Below are 18,767 nucleotides of genomic sequence, written 5' to 3'. Positions count from 1 at the left end.
AACAGAATGAATAACTTACCTGAATACTGTGACTTAACAAATCTCGTCTGGGACCTGATATAGCTGCTCTTGTCATCTTCGGATCTGCCAGTCTGGCTAACCGACTGAATGTCCGGGTACTCGAAGTCAATCGGCAGATCTTCCTCTTCGAGAATATTAGGCTCAGAGCTTCTCGTAATCCTGCTGTACTTGCGTTCGGGCACAACTTGCACTTCCGATCTAGACATGTATTCGACGCTACCGACTGACGCTGCTACTTCGCCAATACGCTCGAGGCTGTGATAACGCTCGTTCAATTTCGACGAGGACAGACCAAGATTGGCGAGTTTGCTTACTGATGAAGGGCTCACACCCGGATTACTGATTTCAGCTTGCAAAAGATTATCTAGACTGCGGCTACGCTGCTTTTCTTTTTCAAAGTAGCGGTCGTTTAGAGCTGACTTGCGAGACAGGCCCATTTCGGCCGAGGATTCCAGGACGGCTTCATGGGATTGCTTGCGCATCTGGTTAATTAAAGGATAGATCTGCTTATATATTTCTTTCGAGATTACTGCAATTGATTGGTGCGTAAAAAAATTTCAAAAGCTAACAATTTTTAAATAGTATTTATCAAATAAAACGAAGGATATACATACGTATCGGATGAATAACTTGTACTATATTTTTTCGCGCACTGTCCTCATATTAAGAAACGAGTTTTATTTGCCTTTGAAAAAAGAAAGGCCCGGAAGATACGCGTATATCCGAGACAAAAGAGAAGAAAAGAACGGAATAACGTCAACGAGGTTCATCATGTAATTTAGAAATAGGCGAGACCCGCGAGAAAACAAGATATAAGAGACAAATCGCGCAAGAACGAGGAAGCCGCTGCCGAGGGGAGTTCAGCGACCGGCTGTACACGCCGAGTCCGAAATGGAACTCCTGAAAAGCGACTCTCGCAATGAGCAGATCCACGCGATCCGAACGATATGACCTAAGAGCTGCGGCTGTTGGCGTTGCATTTCCTACGTACGTAAGTGTGCGTGCAACGAGCGAATGGTTTCACTGTGGCTAGCCGAACTTTCGTCAGAGCTATCCGTCGTTATGCGATCACCAACACTTTTCGGGCACATTCCGAGACAGAAAAACGTCGTGCGGCACTGGACTTTCACCCGCGTGGTCGTTAATTTGGAAAGTGTGAAAGAAAAGCCTGGCACATTGCACGAGAGCACCGCAAAACGACTAGTAGGTGTGCGCTATATAGTCGCGTGCGCGTCAAACGAGAGCAGCAGGCAGTCTGCGGCTGCGCGTGTGAGTGTGAGTGCGTAGCTGCCTAGTAGTATAGCTAATGATAGTTACCGGTACTTTGGTGAGTGGCGGCTGGGGCGGCGGTACGCCGGGCCTCCTTGGCGATTGTATTTCCGGCTCGACAGGCTTGTCCGGTAGAAGTGTGAGTGGTTGCGGCGGCGACTGCTTCGGTGTCTTCCTCTCGAGTGGCTGGAATGTTTTGAGTATCGGCACCTCTTGCAGCGTCGGTGTTGTCTGCTGTTGCTGCAACACCTCCTGCTCTAGGTCGCGGATCACCTGCGCGTGCTGCGTGTAAACAGGACGATTCATAAGCCAACAGCAAGAAACTTTCTTTCCATTGTGCGCTTTGACTTTCTGCAGGGACCCGCGCGTCCGACACAGAGAGAGAGAGAGAGAGACCGATAATTAATTTGCGATCTCGTGCGTGTGAACCAGCGACTCGAGTTTAACTAGGTATTGTTGTTCACTGTGTTGCCTTTTTTTGTATTTTTTTTTCTTCTTTCGAAGCTTTACTGCTACTTTTCAATGTATAAGGTCGATCACACAACAAAGTTTCACTATTTGATGTGTTTAGTCAACTGAATAGCTTGTCTCTCAATTTTCATACTGTTTTTATCGTTTTTATGAGTTTGGCAGCAATGTTAATTGAAAAATCCAATCGATCCGTATGAGACTTTTTTCTCGTAAGTTCCGATCACGTTCAACGTAACAGTTGAAAATAATAATAAACCTCGGAGGGATTGTCACCGATAGCGAAAAGTGGAACGAGTTTTTCCTTTCAGTTTTATGTGCCGAAACTCATTTTTGACATCTCATGTGAGTCGTGACCTACTTTCAGCAAGTGCTTCACAGTCCATTAGAAAAAAAAATGAGTTGTTAAAATCAATCAGCGCGCGCGATGACACAATGTCCCACATAATTACACAAATGTCCGCACAAAATTCATTCTAATACACTGGCAAGAAAACATAAAGAAAGAACTCAATGAAGAAAACATTCACTTGAGCACTATTTAAATTGAAGATTTTCGTTAATTGAACATCGCAACCGATAATTTAAGGGGAAAAAGGAAGACGGCACACGTAGAGCCTGCGCGCGCCTCTCTTCGAGAGCGCGAGGCTCATATCCGGAGCGACTCATATTCGCGCGCTGGGCTGGCGTGCACGATCGCAAGCGAGGGGGCCGCTACGATTCCCACGCTCGTATTATCTTTCTCCCGACGTTTTCCCATTTCACCGCTACGGCGACGACGCTTTTTCCCTGTCTCGTACACACTCCCACACATTATCAGACGCACGTCAACCAATTCACCTCTCGCTTCTTGATAGGCGGAAAGCTGTTCTTGCGTTGTTCCAGGAACATGTGCTTGGCGGCCGGGAACGCCGGAGCTAGCTCCATCTCGGAGACGAGGTCAAGGACGTAATCGAAGCCGTTGGTCTCCGTGACGATCGCATCCGCGCCCTCCAGCTGGTTCCACAGACTAATGGTCCAACCACCGTTCTCCACTCCGTGATTCTGCACCGCGAGGTTAGCCAATTCCTCGCACGTCGTCCACGAGTCCACGGCGCAAGTTGTCGTCTCGCCTTGGTTAATCGATTGGCAATCGTTAACTCTAAAAGCGAGGCGGAATTACGGCGCTCGTCGACTTACCATCGTAGAATGCAACAGTGAGGGCCATGTTGACGCGGTTGCGGTTGGCTCGCCACTCGAGCACCGAAGGTGGATAGTTTCTTGGCACTTGTTGAACCGGCGTTTGACTGATGGCCAAGGCCTTCAGCAGAACCCTCTCACCTTGGAGAAGTTTGCGCTGGCAGTAAGCCTTGTAGCCGTCGTATGCGTGATCCGACACATACCTTGTACAGGAGAGAAATGGATGGTCGATCACACGCGGTTCTATTCACGCTACTGTCGGCGGCGCGCGTTCAACGTATTCAATTTTATGCGAATGATGGATCAAGTAGCGGCGCTGTTACGAGTAATTGGTCAGCGCGGAAGTAACAATTAATTAGAAAGCGAACTTATAACAAGGGAACGCGTCCTCAAGAGAGAATAGCCTCGAAAGCCTTGGTCGATTTCTATTAACTCACTTGAGCAGATACTTGTAGAGCGTACGAGTCGGACGGAAAGCTGACAGGCAGTTGGACAGCAATAGCCATCCTCGCTCCTTATTTGCGTCGTTTTCATTCTTCCACGTCTGATTGGCCAGCTGACAGAGTATCTCGTCGCGCAGCTTCTCGTTGACGATACCCTTGTTGACAATGTAATCGCCGAGAGCCTGCTCTCTCTTGCCGCTGAGATTGCTCTCGTTCATGAAGCGCAGGATTAGCTTGAAGATCATCAACGAGTCCGTGTAATCTTGATCGCGGGATTTGGCGAGGAAGGGCGTCTTGATCGGCTCGCGCTTCATGGCGAAGATGTGGCTTTTGAAGTAGATGTTGGTGAACTTGGAGAACTGATACTGATCGATATCAGACGGTAGCGAGTAGTTGACTGGGAGAGGGACGACACTACCAACGACCTTCAGCAGATTCCTTTCCGTGTGCGTTGGTTGCCAATCTGCAGGGGCATTTCGAGAAACGTCCAGCGAAAAATATATTATAATGATACATCGACGAGATATTTGTTGACTGATATTTCTTACTGACCATCCAATTTACTGTAGATGAACGCAAGCTCAGCTGGTATCTCTAGATGATTAACTCCGGCAACGGCTCTGGAAGCTCTCTCTTGTTCCTCCCTCTGCTGCTTAGCCTTTGCCCTTTCTCTACTTGCTCTCTCGATCTCGGCGCGTTTAGCCATTTCTTCTTTGAGTATACGGAATTTCTCGCGTTCCTTCTTGCCACGGAATACCTTTTGAGCCATTATGACGCCCTGCTTGAGAGCCTTGTATTTCTTTCTGTCGCGGTAGCCTCGATAAACAGCTTGCAGCAGGATCGTGCTACGAGCGATGTTGAGAAAGCGTCGGCGAGCGAGGAATCCTCTGGTATACCTGCAATAATCATTGTCAAAGTGTCAATTTTTTTAAACCTTTCCGTGTTTTCGGCCAATTACGTCTCATTGTTCGTACCTTTGCACAGTAACGGCAGCGCGTTCCAAAATCAGTGCCCTATTGTACTCCAAAGTTCTCTCGAGTGGTTCTCTCAAGAAAACTCTGCTTAAGCCTAGCTGATACTGCGACTGAGCGTCCTTGGGAGCAGCTTTCTCCAATATGACACGGCACAGCTCCTTGTTAGGTGCTCCGCGTGGCAAACACGTCGGTTGCACGAGATAGCGGTAGCGATCGACAAAGTGAGCGAAGGGCAGTCTGACCGGGTAACCAGTCTTCCGAATACGAATGGTCTCTAGCATACCAGTGTAGCGCAGTTGCTCCAAAACACATGGCATGTCGAACTTCATTGGGGCTTTCTCGCTGTTCGGCTTGATGCAGCGAACGAACCATGGATTACATCTGTCGTTACATTACAAATATTAGCACTGGGTAACGTGGAAAATAGAGTAATCATTCGATGTGATTTGGCTACGCACTGAGACATAGATTCGAGAAGTTGCTGCAAACTGTCGTGGAAGCGAGCTGATACCGTTGGTGTTCTTGGCTTCATCGTGACGAATCTACCGTTGGGCTTGTTGATCGTTTTATTAGCCTCGTGCGCATTTCTCACGTGTTGGAACATTTTGCTGACCATCTGAAGAAAAGAATCGTTATTGGTACGAGTTTGGTGAGTAAAACGAAATGCGATGATTTGTTTGATTCTACCAACATTTATTTTGCTGCTAATGAGCAGTTCGACCACATCCGGCCTGAGAGTGTCCCGGTTCTTATCCAGGAACCCATCAACGTTGTACCAAACTTGTCCTGCGTAGTGTCTGATGGCAAATTCAGCGGAATTCATTCGCGGTCTCGAATACAATTCGCTGAGTGCGTGGTTATAATGGCATTTCTCAAGGAAAGACAAGTCTGTGGCTTTCGGGAAGTTACTCTCGTCATCGAGCAGATGCAAGATACCCACCGGTTTCTTGGCAATCAAATGTATGATTGGCAAGTTGTCCTGAAAGGCAAGAAATGCAAGACGTCGCAGCGGAAGTGCGCAAACATTGGATTCGGAAAATTCCAAATAAAAAGCTCACGGTGTAACTGATAGTAGTCCAGTCGATCTTTTCCTTGGCGTACTCCTGCTGCTCGAGCTTGAATATGTGCTTGTTGAAGTAAAACTGCAGGTTCTCATTGGCGTAGTTGATGCAGAGCTGCTCGAAGCTGTTTTCGGTGAAATTCTCGAAGCCGAATATGTCGAGGATGCAAATGGCAGCGGTTTGCTTGGTGCCTTTGTAAACGATGTGATTGACGCGTGCGACCAGCCACGAGAACAAAGAGCTGTAAAGCGCTTTGGCAAACGCGTCGCGCGCGTCCAGTGCCTGGTCGATGTTCAAAGCCGTCAATACGCGCTCATTTCTCGCTTCCTGAAACACAAAAGAAGCGTCGCTTGGAAATAAAAATGACGGCCGCCGCTTCGCTCCTTACGCTCGCATGAACATTCTCCGTAGTCAATTAGACGCGAGTCGGAAAGGATGGAAAAAATGCAGGTCATCGGTGCAAAAATCGCCTCGCCAATTATTTCGGCGACCGCGAGCCTCAAAGTAAATACAGAGGGCAGGCTGAGCGTGGAGCGAGGGAGCCGTAAAGAAAGCTATTTATGTGAGCGCCTAAAAGCTAAACACTGACCGTGGTCTTGGTCGTGAGGGCTCTGATGATACCGTCCGAGCTAATTTGCAGCAGATGAGCAGCCCAGCGTATCTCGGCGTCGGAGCCCACTTCCACGCCCTCCTGTCCGTGTCTCATCTGCTTGCGATGGAAGTATACGTTGCCGAGGTGCAGCACGCTGGCTAGAATCTTGAATATCGTGTCCTGCTCCTCGGACGTGAAACCCAAGACCTGCATTGCCGATAGGAGCGCCTTGAAGTCTTGCGTGTCGTTTTTGCCGTCTATTTCGCAGCTGCCGCCTTGATTCAGGTAAAAATATTTGTCCGGAGTGAGGAGCCCGTATTTATCGCGAAGCTGCTGGTCCAGTCCCGACAGCAGCTCGTAAAACACGTGGTAATTTCGCTCGTCCTGCGCCTGAGTCACGATCCGGCTCTTCTCCAGCAGATATTGGGTGACTCTTCCACCGACGATGACGCCGCTACGCAGCAAAAGCAACAGACAGAGCTCGTAAATAACCGCGGCTCCTCGCCTGCCCGCGCCTCCGTGTGTGTTTTTGCACTCACTCTCGGAAGAAGACCTCGAGGTACTTTCCGAAGCGACTGCTGTTGTCGTTCCGCGGCGTCTTCGCGTTGCCGAAGCTTTCCAGCAGCGGGGCGGCTTCCAGGATTTGCTCGGTCACGAGGTTGCTCGGCGCCCGGTTCACCGCCGCGAGGTACTGCATCACCAGCTTCGTCGACTCGGTCTTGCCCGATCCGGATTCCCCCGAGATCACCACCACCTGGTTGGCGCTCGCGTTGTTTGCCGCGCTCACTTGGCTGTAGGCCGAGGAGCCCACCGCGAACAGATGCCTGCGAAATCGCCGACAAACGACAATCATGTCGTACTCGTCAAATATTTCATAAGAGGCGTTCACATAAGAATCAGCCTTTCACTTTTGTCCGCGAGTGACGCGCTTAACAAAGCGCAATAAACCATCGCCGTGTCGTATATGCCAAAGAGATGCCATTACACACACGAAAACGAAAGTTTACCGCTCGCCATGTAAACCGAATTTTCGCTTACGGTGGTAGAGTCCCCAGTATCCTTCCCTCGTAGAGCTTCACTTGGTCTATGCCGTAAATATCGAACATTTTGTAAGGATTTACGGCGACTAGGATGCTTCCGGTATACGTCTGCAAAAGACCCAATGGCGATACGAGCTAATGACCAACAGTTATGTAGCGAGCCGAAGAGATAGGCTTTAATTGCACTTACGTAAATGAGCTCTTTGTCGTAGCGAATTTTGAGATTCCATAGCAGAGATGCCTCGCTCAGATCGCTGCAATTAACCATTCGTTGTATATATAGATCGTAAACAGATTTAACGAGGCCAAATGACTTTTTAAACGCTCACTCACTCTAGTTGAATCATGTCCTCCACGCCATTCTGACCCAAGTCCTGCCTCGGCTTCACGCCGCTCAGATTCGTAAGCGTAAATATTTGTGGCTGTAAAAAACCAAACGAATCATTCTCCGCTTTTGTTTTTTATACCGACGAATAGCTGGCAGCGATAATCATCCGAGCGATCGCGATCGCTAGAATTCGTAATTGCCGAGAACGGGTTTATTTTATCTACGCGTATAAAATTCTCGAAGAACATTTAAGCCTTATGCCGTGTGCGTGTCCGTTGAGCCGTCGAAGAAGCGCCGAACGAAATGGAAATCCAGCCAGGACGTTGACACCCAATCAGCGAATCATTCTTGTCGATTATTAGCCGAGAAGCGGGCAAGAAGAAAGAAGTGGCGATCACGCGGGGCCAAGGCCTTTGAGAAATTGTTCAAGCCAGATAGCACGAGGGTAGTACCTCGCCGCACGGCATCCACTCGGCGCGAAGCCACTTAATAATTGTCAACCGGTCAAAACAGCTATTCGCACGCCTACTTTCTGACGGCTGAGCGCGCGGCTTCGGCATTCCTCGATCCCGTCAGCGACATGCAAATTCAAACATACGTGCCGCTGCCACTGCCGCGACCCATGCGTATCTCTCGACCACGAACCGCGCGCACTTTCTACCGGAACGCATTGCCAGATTCGTTGCGCGCGCGCGTGCCCACGTTTCCCGCATCTACGTCTTAATTAAGCTTCGCGTAATCCCCAGAAACGTTCGTAGTTGGCGTGCGGTCGATCAATTCGTCGGATATTAATTGGATACGTGGCTCCTCGCGATTGCTCACCTTGCCGGCGATGACCGCCTGCACCGACAGTACGTTCGCCGCCCTGTGATACTCCAACACCTCTCCGGGCAGCACATGGCCGACTCCTGGGTCGAACCACACTAGTTCACCCTGTAAAATACAAATTTTCATTTAATATACCTTTGCTAACGATTGCCTGTGTGTTTCCTTGCTTGTCGTCGCTTATTTCACGGCACACTTGCGCTCTACATCGAGAAGTGGAGATTGGTCTTTCGTTACGTAAAGGATAGCTCGTTAAAATATGTACGATATAATGTACCGGTGTAATTAATAGTCAGTAAAACGCGAGTGATTTGGCGAATAAAAGAGAAAGAAAAAAAAGTGTTGGCGAGGCACGCCAAGTTCGGTAATTAGCGCCGGTATATATCTATATTAGATCTTGCAGCCTCTAGGCGCGTAACGTGTTTTTGAGGCCAGCCGTATATTGGTGAAACATTAACATTAATCGTGCACTGTTACTAGGTTTATTTTGACTTTGCCAAGGTATTGTTCCGGATAGTTTTCAAATAATGCATTTCTATCATTAGGTGAATATTATATAAAGTGTAACTTCCTTCTAAAACTAAGAATATCGGCGTTGTGAAAGTTATACGTACATTTTTTATGCAATTAGTCCTATCACGTTTGTTCTCTACTTACAGGGGAAAAAAGTAGAGCAATAGAAAGTTATGACGAGAGTTAATAAACGTGGATAATGTGTGTTAAACACACGGCTCGCAAAACAAATATGCATACTCCGCTCGTAGTTTAAACAAAGTTTCAAGCGTTAACGAGGAACTGAACTTTCAAAATTATTGAGCTCTCTCGTACTCTCAGATTATTGCTGAATTTATACACTTTGGAAGTTGTAAAAATGAAGCGACTTCGAAAGTTTATATTTCCTGACTTTTTTATAACTTCCAATGTATTTTCACTCGGATCTCTGTTATGTCGTTGCACAACGTCATTCAACATGATCAACAATATTAATAATTTCTTTTGTGTACATTCAATTAGATTAAATAAATATATGTTATTAGAGAATAACTATGTATAATGATAAAGTTAATAGATCTCAATAAATATTTGCGTAGGCTAAGACTAATCTCTAAGAGTTTCTACATCGCAGTACCACGCGAATCTATATTAAAGTTGTTGCAATCTAATCAGTGCCACTAATAAAATACAATCATCAACTCGAACTCGCACCATTCTCGGAGTTCTGGTCCTACGGGGACACGTCGGAGCCTCTTGGTTAGGAACTGGTTGCTGAAGCTTCCTCCTGCCCGTACACAGTCCGAAGATCGAGTACGGCGTAATTGGTTGATCATTGACAATTGTTCTGGCCCCATTGGTCACGCGGCCAAGACTTTTACTGGCAAAGTCGTCGCGTGGCCTGTCGACCCTCAACGGTATGCAGGAGGCCTTCTTGGTCCTCTTCACATACGACGGCAAACTTTTGGACGATCCGGTAACCATGCTGCCGTCATCAGCGCGAACAGCACTTGCTCTGCGTGGTGGTGCAACGGGCGGAACCTCGTACCAGTGTCCATCTTTGTGCACGGACGGGGCGCGTCGCGGTTTGGTGCTAGGTAAAGTACCGCGAGTGGTGTCCCGCGCCTCCTCAGCGTTGTCGATTATACGTCGTCTCGACATCGTTCGCTGAGGTAGGTTGGGCAGCGACGCGTTCGAACGATAGTCGAGCATGCCATAGTTGGGTGGATCACTCGCGGGATCGCGTATGCTTCGATAGGTTTTGCGCGCTCTGCTCAGAGTCGCCTCCCCGATGGAGCTGGACTCGCCGTTGGGCACCGATATCTTCCGACGACGGATTCGCCCGTAAACCGGCGCCTCTTGCTGTTTATTCGCAGAGTCTTTCGCCATCGTTTTCAGATCCGGTTGCCGCTGCTCGCTTCGATGACTCTTAGCGATCTTTGGCAATGTCGAAGGTCGCGGCACCTGTATCGTCCGCTCGATGTCAACGGTTCTCCACCTGTCGGATGCTCGAGCTCTCGAATTCATCTGCGCAGGCACGTTCTTAACGAAGCAGCCGGCGTGTCTTGATTCCCCTCTCATCTGAACGCTGCTGTACAGAGAGCCGCAAGATTTCCTTCTTAAAGTCGTTTGGTCGGTGGCAGTGCTTGACGTTCGCCGAATGATCTCCTGCCTGGAAATCCTTGTCATTGGCACGAGCGTCATCGTCGGAGCTTCTCTGTCCTTGGCGCTAGCTCTTCGATGCACCGACGGTAGCGTCTTCGGCCTGTCCTCCTTCTCCTCCTCATTTTCAGTCTTGGACCGGCGCAGCTTCTTCCTCAGTGACTGCGTCAGCCGCGTGATCGGATCCTCGCTCTTGGAACAAGTCCTGCGAATGATGTCCTTGCGAGAGATGAGGTGCTCCCTTGGCAGCGTGTGGAAAGATTCGGATTTGGTTCTCGTTTTAGGCTCAGGACACTGGGGCCCACGTCGCCTTGGTGGCGGCACTCTGCGCTCTTCCGCATTCATCTTGCCGGTTGGTCGGTTATTGGCATGCCGGTCGTCGCATTCCCTGATTAGCCGGCCGACGCGCGATCAAACTCGGCGATTCTCTCCAGGCACGTAACTCTCACATTTTCGCTGTGCAGCTCCAGCGTTCTTCTCCAGAGCTCGTCTTTCTTGCTCTCTAGCGCACTGCTAATATCACTCGACTCGAGCGTACAATACAACATCGGCTGTATTAACTGCCGCGGCCAGTTGCACAACTTGAGCGCTGTCGTAATTTGCACGGTTTGTGTGTACTTTCCTAACGGCCAGTGCACACATCCTACGCGTACACCGCTCGCTCGTGAATTATTACAAGTTCGAATATACACATATACGGAAGGTGCCGATTTCTCTTTGTTGGCGTGGAAAAGAAAGGAAGATCCACGAGCCGCTGCTGCTGCTACCAGCAGAGGAGTAGCATGTACTTCCTCGGAGGCCACTGGACAGAAAGACGCGTGTCTCGAAGACGGCGACGATGACAGCGTGTATGACGCGAGCCTTGCGAGTGCGAGCACTGTGATTATACACGTGGGCGCCCCTCCGAGGAGGAGATCACTGGCGGTGAAAGGGCGAGCGGCAAGCGAAACGCGACGGGGGCGGCGACGGCTTTATACACGTCAGCTGCTATCAGGTGACTGTAATGTGCATCGATACGTCGAGAGCTCAGCCACTGGAACTACGGTGAAAGTTTTTATAGCAATCTTCTTTCGGCGGCACGCGTGCAAGCTTCTTCTTCCGCCTTTTAGCCGCTGGTCTAAATAATCCCACATTCCCCACCTGCTTATTTCCTAATCAGGCGAGATTCTGCCTCGTTATTGGCTAACGAGCTGCGCGGATACAAAGGACAACGCCACAGTCTGCTTTGCATAGAATGCTCTCATAATCGGAGTAACCGCGACGCGTAAGCGCTCGCGGCCATTCATCGCGTCACAACTGAATTAACGAGCCGCGCGCGCGCGCGCGAAGGATCACAAAAGTTCGGCGCGCACAATCGCGCCTCTGCCTTGGTACACGGCACTTCCAGGCGAGCGACGAGCGAGCGACAAGCGGCAGACAGTGCGGAGAGAAAAAAAAAAAAAAAAGCGCGACGCGGCGAGTTCGATGCTCGCGCGAGGATGTCCGATGCACTACTGCAACGCGAGCCTGGCTCTCCTTCGCCTCGCAACAATTGCTGCTTATAGCAGTCGAGCCGCAGTGGCGTAAAAGCGCGGTTTCATTTCATAATTAACGGCCCGCGCCTCGCGAGAGAGGCACCTGATTGCCCGCTATACACTCGCTGTACGAGGCGAGCAGACGCGCGCACGATCCCGCGTGACTGTTCGCCGTATGGAGAATCGTCGGCCGACGCGCCGAGATTGGCCCGACGAGACTGATGCGAGCTGCTGCTGCTGCTGCTGCTGCTGCTGCTGCAACGTCCGTACTAAGCCGTGCGAGCTGGGGGAGTCAACGAAGCCTCGGCAAGTAGCGTGCGCGCGTAGGTGTACGCGAGATCGAATGTGCTTTGGGGTGGAACCAAGCGTGAGCGCTGCCGCGCTTATATAAAATCGCTAAATGCAGCCACTGCTACGCGTGAGGCGAGCGCGTTAGGCCAGTCGAGTTGCGCCTTCGGGACCGGAAGCCACGCGAACGAGCTGGACCCTCATCCGTGCGCTTCGTCTCGTTCTTCTTTTACTCTTGGCTTTCGTCGCTCGGAGGTGAGTCATTTCAGGAATATTCTCGCGCGCGCGATCGGTTATCCCGCGAGTCGAAGCTCGATTCCGCGATCCCGCGGCATTGTCGCTCCGCGCTTCCTACACTTCTCTTCTACACTACACATCGCTCGCCACTCTTACGCGCCAGTGAACGCACTCTATTAGAAAAGCCGCTCTGCAAATTTGCGCTCGTACGGTGCATAAGTGCACCCATATAGAGGTAAAGCGTTGCCCTGTGACGTAAGCTGCGCCGCAAACGACGTAGTGCGTACAGCGTAGGAGCACCGCGTACTTGATTATGCTTTCAATCGATGGTGTCTCAGTGTCCTGCGCAGGCTGAATGAAATTATTTTTTTTTCTCTAATAGAAACAACCGACATTAGGCTAATTGACGCGACGGGCAAAGCTGCGATTTTCGTACATTCCGGTAGGCACGCGGGGCTACTTTTATGTTGGCGTAAATTTTAGTGTTTAAATTTTTTTCCTTTTTTTTTGTAAGAGGCTACTTGAATTTTCTGGGAAAAGGTAATATTCAAATTAATAGGTGAAATGTCGTAGGCGTGTAATTTTCTCTTGCTCGGTTACCCAAGCAACGTCAATCATCGCGAAGATACGATAGTTATCTTGCTCTTGCGGGGTATTTTTCGACGGGGCTTTCGATGCCACGCGTAGCATAACGAATAATTATAAATTTTGATTAGTACAATCAGCACCTACGCGCAGGTGTTGCGAAAATCAATCGGATAAGATGCGGGAAGTACGAACGAAACGTTTTACGTAACACCGACGTTGCTCAATCAAAGTGATATAAAAATTCCTCGAAGATCTTTATTAAAAATCAACAGCACCGGCGATGCCCGCTTCCGCTATCCCTGTTTTACCATCAGATCTTGTAAACACACGAAGCGTACGAGCCAGTACTTCGAGGAATTTGCTCGCTGGAAAGTGCATAGCAACGGATCCCGACGATATGGTTTTTCATCGCTACTCGAGTTTTTCGCCCGCGACGCCATTTGTTTTCCTCGGCCACCTTTACGTAAAAAGGTCGAACCCTATCGTTAAGAGAAATTCAGTTGAATTAGCTGTTTTTGTTCTCTCGTGGCTCTTAAAAATCCGGCTATACCGTTAGTTGCATGTAATAATTTGCAACTATCGAAGTGCTAAAGAATGTTGACGATGTTTTCAAGTAGAAAAGGCATGCGACGTTGCTCGCGGCAAGAAAGTTGAAGTGCTACGCGTGTGTGTCTATGGGAACATTTTATTGGGCATTGCACGCTCGTCGAACAATCTTGAGAAAAGCTTTTTGTTTATTTCGCGCTGCCAATTCAATTACACGCGCAGTTTTACTTTGCTTCGTTCAACGGCTTTGGGAATTGATATCGGTTCCAAGATTTACAGATGGCTCAATTTCACCACATAACTTGATGCTAGATAATTAATCTATTCAAAGTCGTCGTTAAAATGGCAGCTATACGAAAGCTATTGAACTATAAATGCGGCCAACGCATTATCACTTGGACAAGAGTATCCGCTCTGTGCTTGTAACAATTCAGACCAAATCCTTTATCTTTATGTTGGACAATATTACATTGTACATTGCATTCTAAAAATAATGAAATTTACAAGTTATTGGATTATCTTGTTTTGAAAAATCTTATAAAACTCTGATTATCGGTGAAACCGTCTAGAAAGAATGCCCATAAAAGTTCACGAAATCACACTAATATTAAAAAATACGTACATAAAAGCTTGAGAATTCCGTTTTATAGGAATCATAAATCAGAGTAGCGATGAATCGTATAGGGAATAGCGTCGCGTGTGCAGTTATTTCTTAAATCGTACGATCTCAAAGTAGTGGGTGCTGTTATCATTTTGATAAATACAGTAAACTATCGCATAATTGAATATTGAAAAAGCTCGTGCAAATTGAAGTTTTAAACTATTTCTATAAGTAGCTCTGACGAGAACTTTTGTTGGTCAGTCTGCCGTGCAGAAACTATCCAGGCAGAATAAAAAACAAGCCACCCCTGAGAATATAAATCTGGAAAAATTCGCCAAGTCTCAAGCTATTCGAAAAATCTCCATTAGCTATGTCGAACTTATCTTTGAAGCGATTTCATAACCGCGTCGAGATTCCATTGGCGCCCATAAGCAGCGGCAACGGAAGGATCATCAACTCGCGCGGCACACGTGGTCGCAGGGTGGGGGTCTTGTGCCGTTAAGCGACGTGGCGGCGGCGCCGCGTGGCGATGGCTTCGGGTTAACGACGCGCGTAATTGATGCAGCGTCGCGCTTGGTCAAATACCTCCGACAAGTCGCAGTCCTTCTCTTCTCTCATGACTCGTGGTGAAAGTAGCGTCTTCGTCGTCGATAATAGTCGCGCGAATTTCAGCGAAACTTTCTTCCATTCCCACGAAAAGAAAATGATCCACAACTAGCGGCTTTGCTTCCCGATTTTTTTTTTACCGAGGGAGGGCGAGGTCCTTGTCTGCTCGCGAGAGTTGTGATTTCGAGATTCATTCGGAGCGCTTTCATTATTTACTTAATATGAGCAGTCGTTTAAACATCAAGTGAATCGCGGTTGTGACGCGCGTTGATACTTTGGGGACTATTGTTGAAATAATCAAACAATTGTTTCGTGTTAGCAGTCGACTGCGAGAGCAGTATTATAAAGTTCGTTTTCTTCTGCAACGCTAATGAGTCAGCAAATAAATTAATTTTTGTTCACATAATATGATTAATTTCAAGAATGGGTTATCGTATCGCGAGGCTCGCATGCTCATTGGCAATATATACATGTGAGCGCACGATTGCTTTTGCTACCTGTCGGATATTATCATGACAAGTTATCGTTTGAAATTCGTTTACAGCAATATTTAACATCGAACGTATTCACTATACACTGTACACGAATGACTTCGATATATGTATTTTTTGGCGATGTATAAACGAGCTAGGATAAGGGAAGTAAAGGCAAACGATCGCACATGATCGGAAAGTATCAAAGAGAATAAAAATGAGTCAGTAGGTCATCGGCCGCGGCGATAAAAGCCAACAATTCGTCGTGCGTGGTGCACGAGAAAGCCGCACAACGCCGGCGGCTGAACTGCATACGCGCACGTACACGCCGAGCAAAATCTCGCGCGTGTCGAAACTCACCTTCTGCCACTCGCTATGCATTTTTCCGCACCGAGTCGTCCGTTAAATGCCACTGCCACGGAGATTCGCCCTCATTTTCTCGTTTTTCGTTCGGTCACAGCAGACACCTGCAAGCACACAGACACAAAAGAGACGTGAATGACTCGTTCAAAGTGCGCGCGTGCCTCCGAGTGTAAATTACATAGCTCCTCTGCGCGGGTAATTGAAAATGTTGCCTCGGGAATTTATTTATTCCTTTTGGGAATGTGCTGTTGATTAATTCTCCACGCAGACGATAAATCATTATCTTTCTAGTGCACGCGGCGCAGCCTCTCCAGGTGAACTTGCGCAAATGAAATGATTGGCTACAGGCGAGTTTGCGCAAAGTTTCCGCGGAGTTCAGTTGGAGCTGGATGACTTTGTATGCAAGTTGCACATGCACGAACGCATGGCGACAAAATCTAGTATTTTATGGACACTTAATACCAGAGATTGTGAAGGGAAAAAATACATTGTACACTTCGAATTGGCTAATGTTTCTTCGAGCGACGAAACCACGCGAAAATTTCAAATTCAAATGAGCCTATTGTATTGCTCGAGCAGCGATCCTTTTTCTTTTCCTCGTCGCGAATAATCTTTGATTAATTAATCGTGTGTTCAACGAATAAATTCGATAAAAGGCAAATTAAAGTGCTTTAGATATAGCGAGATTGCTCGAGCATCGAGACCGATAAAATGGCATTCCCCTCTCATGTGCACACATGTGCGCAGCTACGTGTGTCAGAACGACGAACTTTGCAAGAGAGAGGAAGAGAGAGAGAGAGAGATAGAGACAGACAGAAACGCAAGCATTCCTAGAGCCACGTCGATTGTCACTCATAACTCTAACGGATTGTATTCCGGCCCGCATATCATTGCCCCGCACGCGACTTCCGGCTCTCCTTCGTCGTTATATACATTGCAAAAAGTGCCTAAGAGTCTGTCGCACGCACAAGCATCGCAGCATATAAAGGCATGCAGCAACCATAGCATCATTCCCTCGCAATTAGTTACACTTAGTAATGTCGCGTATACGTGGGATGATAGGCGAGCTGCCCGAGAAGACAAAAAAAATTACGGAGCGAGCTCACGGGGAGATCAGTAGTGACACTTTACTGATAAGCGTTACTTGGAATTTACTATATAATCACGAATTCGCTTTGAAGCTCTAGTTATAGGCGATCGGACCTAATCAATCTAAGGATTTTTACTTTGCCTTCTTCAAATAAAAGCTCTAGAAAGCTCTCGAGACGTAAACCAACGATGTGCAAACGTCATTGATATATTCAAGCTCTGCAACTTAAATTCATACTCACGGTTCGAAAATAACATCTCGGCAGGATTTTCAAAGCTCGCGGCAGCACGAAATCCGGTGTATTATCGTATACGCTTATACAGCAGGCGGCGAGAAGCGTATAGGCGCGAGAGCGAGAGCCGTGGCCGAAGTAGCCGTAGCGAGAGGAGTAATATACAGCACGGCCTTGGAGGAACGATTGGAATGTGGATCTTTCTCTTGCGTTCGTTCGCGAATGGAGAAGAGAGCCAATGTCAAGCGGCCACCGCCTCGTTCTTTGCCAAAGTGAAAATGCGGCCATGCGCATGCAACTGCCGCCATCGAGTACGTGAGTTAGGTTCAAAGCGCGCGCGTACATGTACCGATCTGCTTTTCTTTTTCATGTTCTCGGTTACTGGGTTCGACGCGAGCTTCGACTTTTAATTTCGCGAACAATCGGCTCGTGCACATTCTGAAATTCGTTCGACTAGCAATCACTCATGCCCAGCTCGATTAATCCGTCGATACTCTTTCTTCGCGTGCAACATTCCGAGATTGAAGTCGTTGGATAATAGGCGTCAATTTCGCGCAATCCAACAATACTGCACTCGTACGAGCTCTCGCGCGCATTCAATTTTCCTCCTCTCACACGCCCATATCCCGCTCGCGACACCTAATTATACTCTCCTAATTTTGCATGCGCCCGAGATCACTTCACAGCGGCGCGCTTATGCTTTCAGCGAAAGAAAAAAAAAAGCTGCCCTCGTATTTCTCGGTTAAATGCACAGCTAAGACTCGATACGACTTTCATAAATCGCGATAAACGCGCAGCTCGCGGCAGCTGCTGCTACGGAACTTGAGAATGCGTTTTCCGTTTCGCAATATTATGCTAATAAACAGCCAGCAGCAGCAGCAGCCGCACGGGTGAGTAACGCTTGCGCGCAAACCCAGCTGGACGCGAAGTATGCGCTCCAGATTTGCTCCCTTACTGGCGCAACTGTAACGGAGCAAGCGCGATTGTTGCTTTGTTTTTTTCACGATTAATTTTCTCTCTCCGAAATCGGCATCCCTCTTTTCGCGACTAAATCTGATCGTTGGTGAGAATTCGGTGAGCGAGAAAAGTACAGGTTAATAGGCAGAGAAGAGGCGAAAAGACAAGCAAGTTTACACTGTGTTTACGCATGCATAAACACGCTATGCAAAAGCTCTGTGGGTAATTATGCTAAAAGACTCATTTAACTGTCACGCTCCTCGGTTTTCTCTCATGAAACTATAAGCAGCAACGACGACGAGAAGAAAAGGCAATCGACAAGCGAGGTTCGCTTTTAACGCCAATTTTAACAAACATCGTATTGGCGCAGGTTATTTATTGCACTGCACGGTACACGATAAATCGAGCGTAATGAATTTGAAGAAACCGATCGGCTGCGGCGACCAGCGATAGCCGTGCAGCTTCCGCGAGCCATTATAACCAAATTTACGAGCGATGCAAATGAACGCGAAAAAGAAAGCTTTAGAAAAGGATAGGCGTGCGCCATCGGCGGCTACACCCATATACATGCCGGCTGCGAGCGCGAGCTTGAACAATAGATACGCGCGCCAACTGGATCTTTCGTCACATTCGCCGCCACTAGCGAATTGTCCATTGTGCCAATGCAGACGCAGATGAAGCCAATCCCTTCTCGGGACAGTCCATTTTCTAATTGCTCGTTCCGCAAGCGCTTCGTTTGTCGAAATGTTCAAGCGGAGTTTCGACGATGTACAATGACGCGGTTTCGCCTCTATGTAGATCGGCTTGTACGCGTTTGTAGCTCATGACCTTTGTCGTGAGAATGGATCATTGATCAAAGTTACATTTAACTCATGCGCCACAGACTTGCTACAGACACTGACGAAGCCACTCGGATGT

General features: G+C 48.2%; 1 protein-coding gene across 1 annotated transcript in view; it reads right to left on the bottom strand.

Annotated features, from left to right (window-relative positions):
* The window catches only part of LOC131667951 (unconventional myosin-XV), a 51,931-nt gene that overhangs the window by 28,377 nt on the left and 4,787 nt on the right, over positions 1–18,767 (bottom strand). Inside the window, exons 2-18 of the mRNA XM_058941732.1 lie at positions 15,568–15,674; positions 8,198–8,308; positions 7,381–7,469; positions 7,238–7,301; positions 7,046–7,155; positions 6,547–6,831; positions 6,005–6,461; positions 5,413–5,742; positions 5,046–5,333; positions 4,813–4,970; positions 4,355–4,735; positions 3,933–4,276; positions 3,375–3,843; positions 2,938–3,140; positions 2,599–2,870; positions 1,339–1,572; positions 20–503 (exon numbers count right to left, since the gene is read on the bottom strand). Of these exons, the coding sequence (XP_058797715.1) occupies positions 20–503; positions 1,339–1,572; positions 2,599–2,870; positions 2,938–3,140; positions 3,375–3,843; positions 3,933–4,276; positions 4,355–4,735; positions 4,813–4,970; positions 5,046–5,333; positions 5,413–5,742; positions 6,005–6,461; positions 6,547–6,831; positions 7,046–7,155; positions 7,238–7,301; positions 7,381–7,469; positions 8,198–8,308; positions 15,568–15,588 (4,300 nt within the window). The 5' untranslated portion in view covers positions 15,589–15,674. The remainder of the gene's footprint in view (positions 1–19; positions 504–1,338; positions 1,573–2,598; positions 2,871–2,937; positions 3,141–3,374; positions 3,844–3,932; positions 4,277–4,354; positions 4,736–4,812; positions 4,971–5,045; positions 5,334–5,412; positions 5,743–6,004; positions 6,462–6,546; positions 6,832–7,045; positions 7,156–7,237; positions 7,302–7,380; positions 7,470–8,197; positions 8,309–15,567; positions 15,675–18,767) is intronic.

Source organism: Phymastichus coffea, unplaced genomic scaffold (genome assembly GCF_024137745.1).
Source record: "Phymastichus coffea isolate CEN01 unplaced genomic scaffold, Cenicafe_Pcof_1.1 PCOF00072, whole genome shotgun sequence".
Taxonomy (NCBI): Eukaryota; Metazoa; Arthropoda; class Insecta; order Hymenoptera; family Eulophidae; genus Phymastichus; species Phymastichus coffea.
The sequence above is the reverse complement of the archived record's forward strand: the minus strand, read 5'-3'. Positions and strand labels throughout refer to the sequence as shown.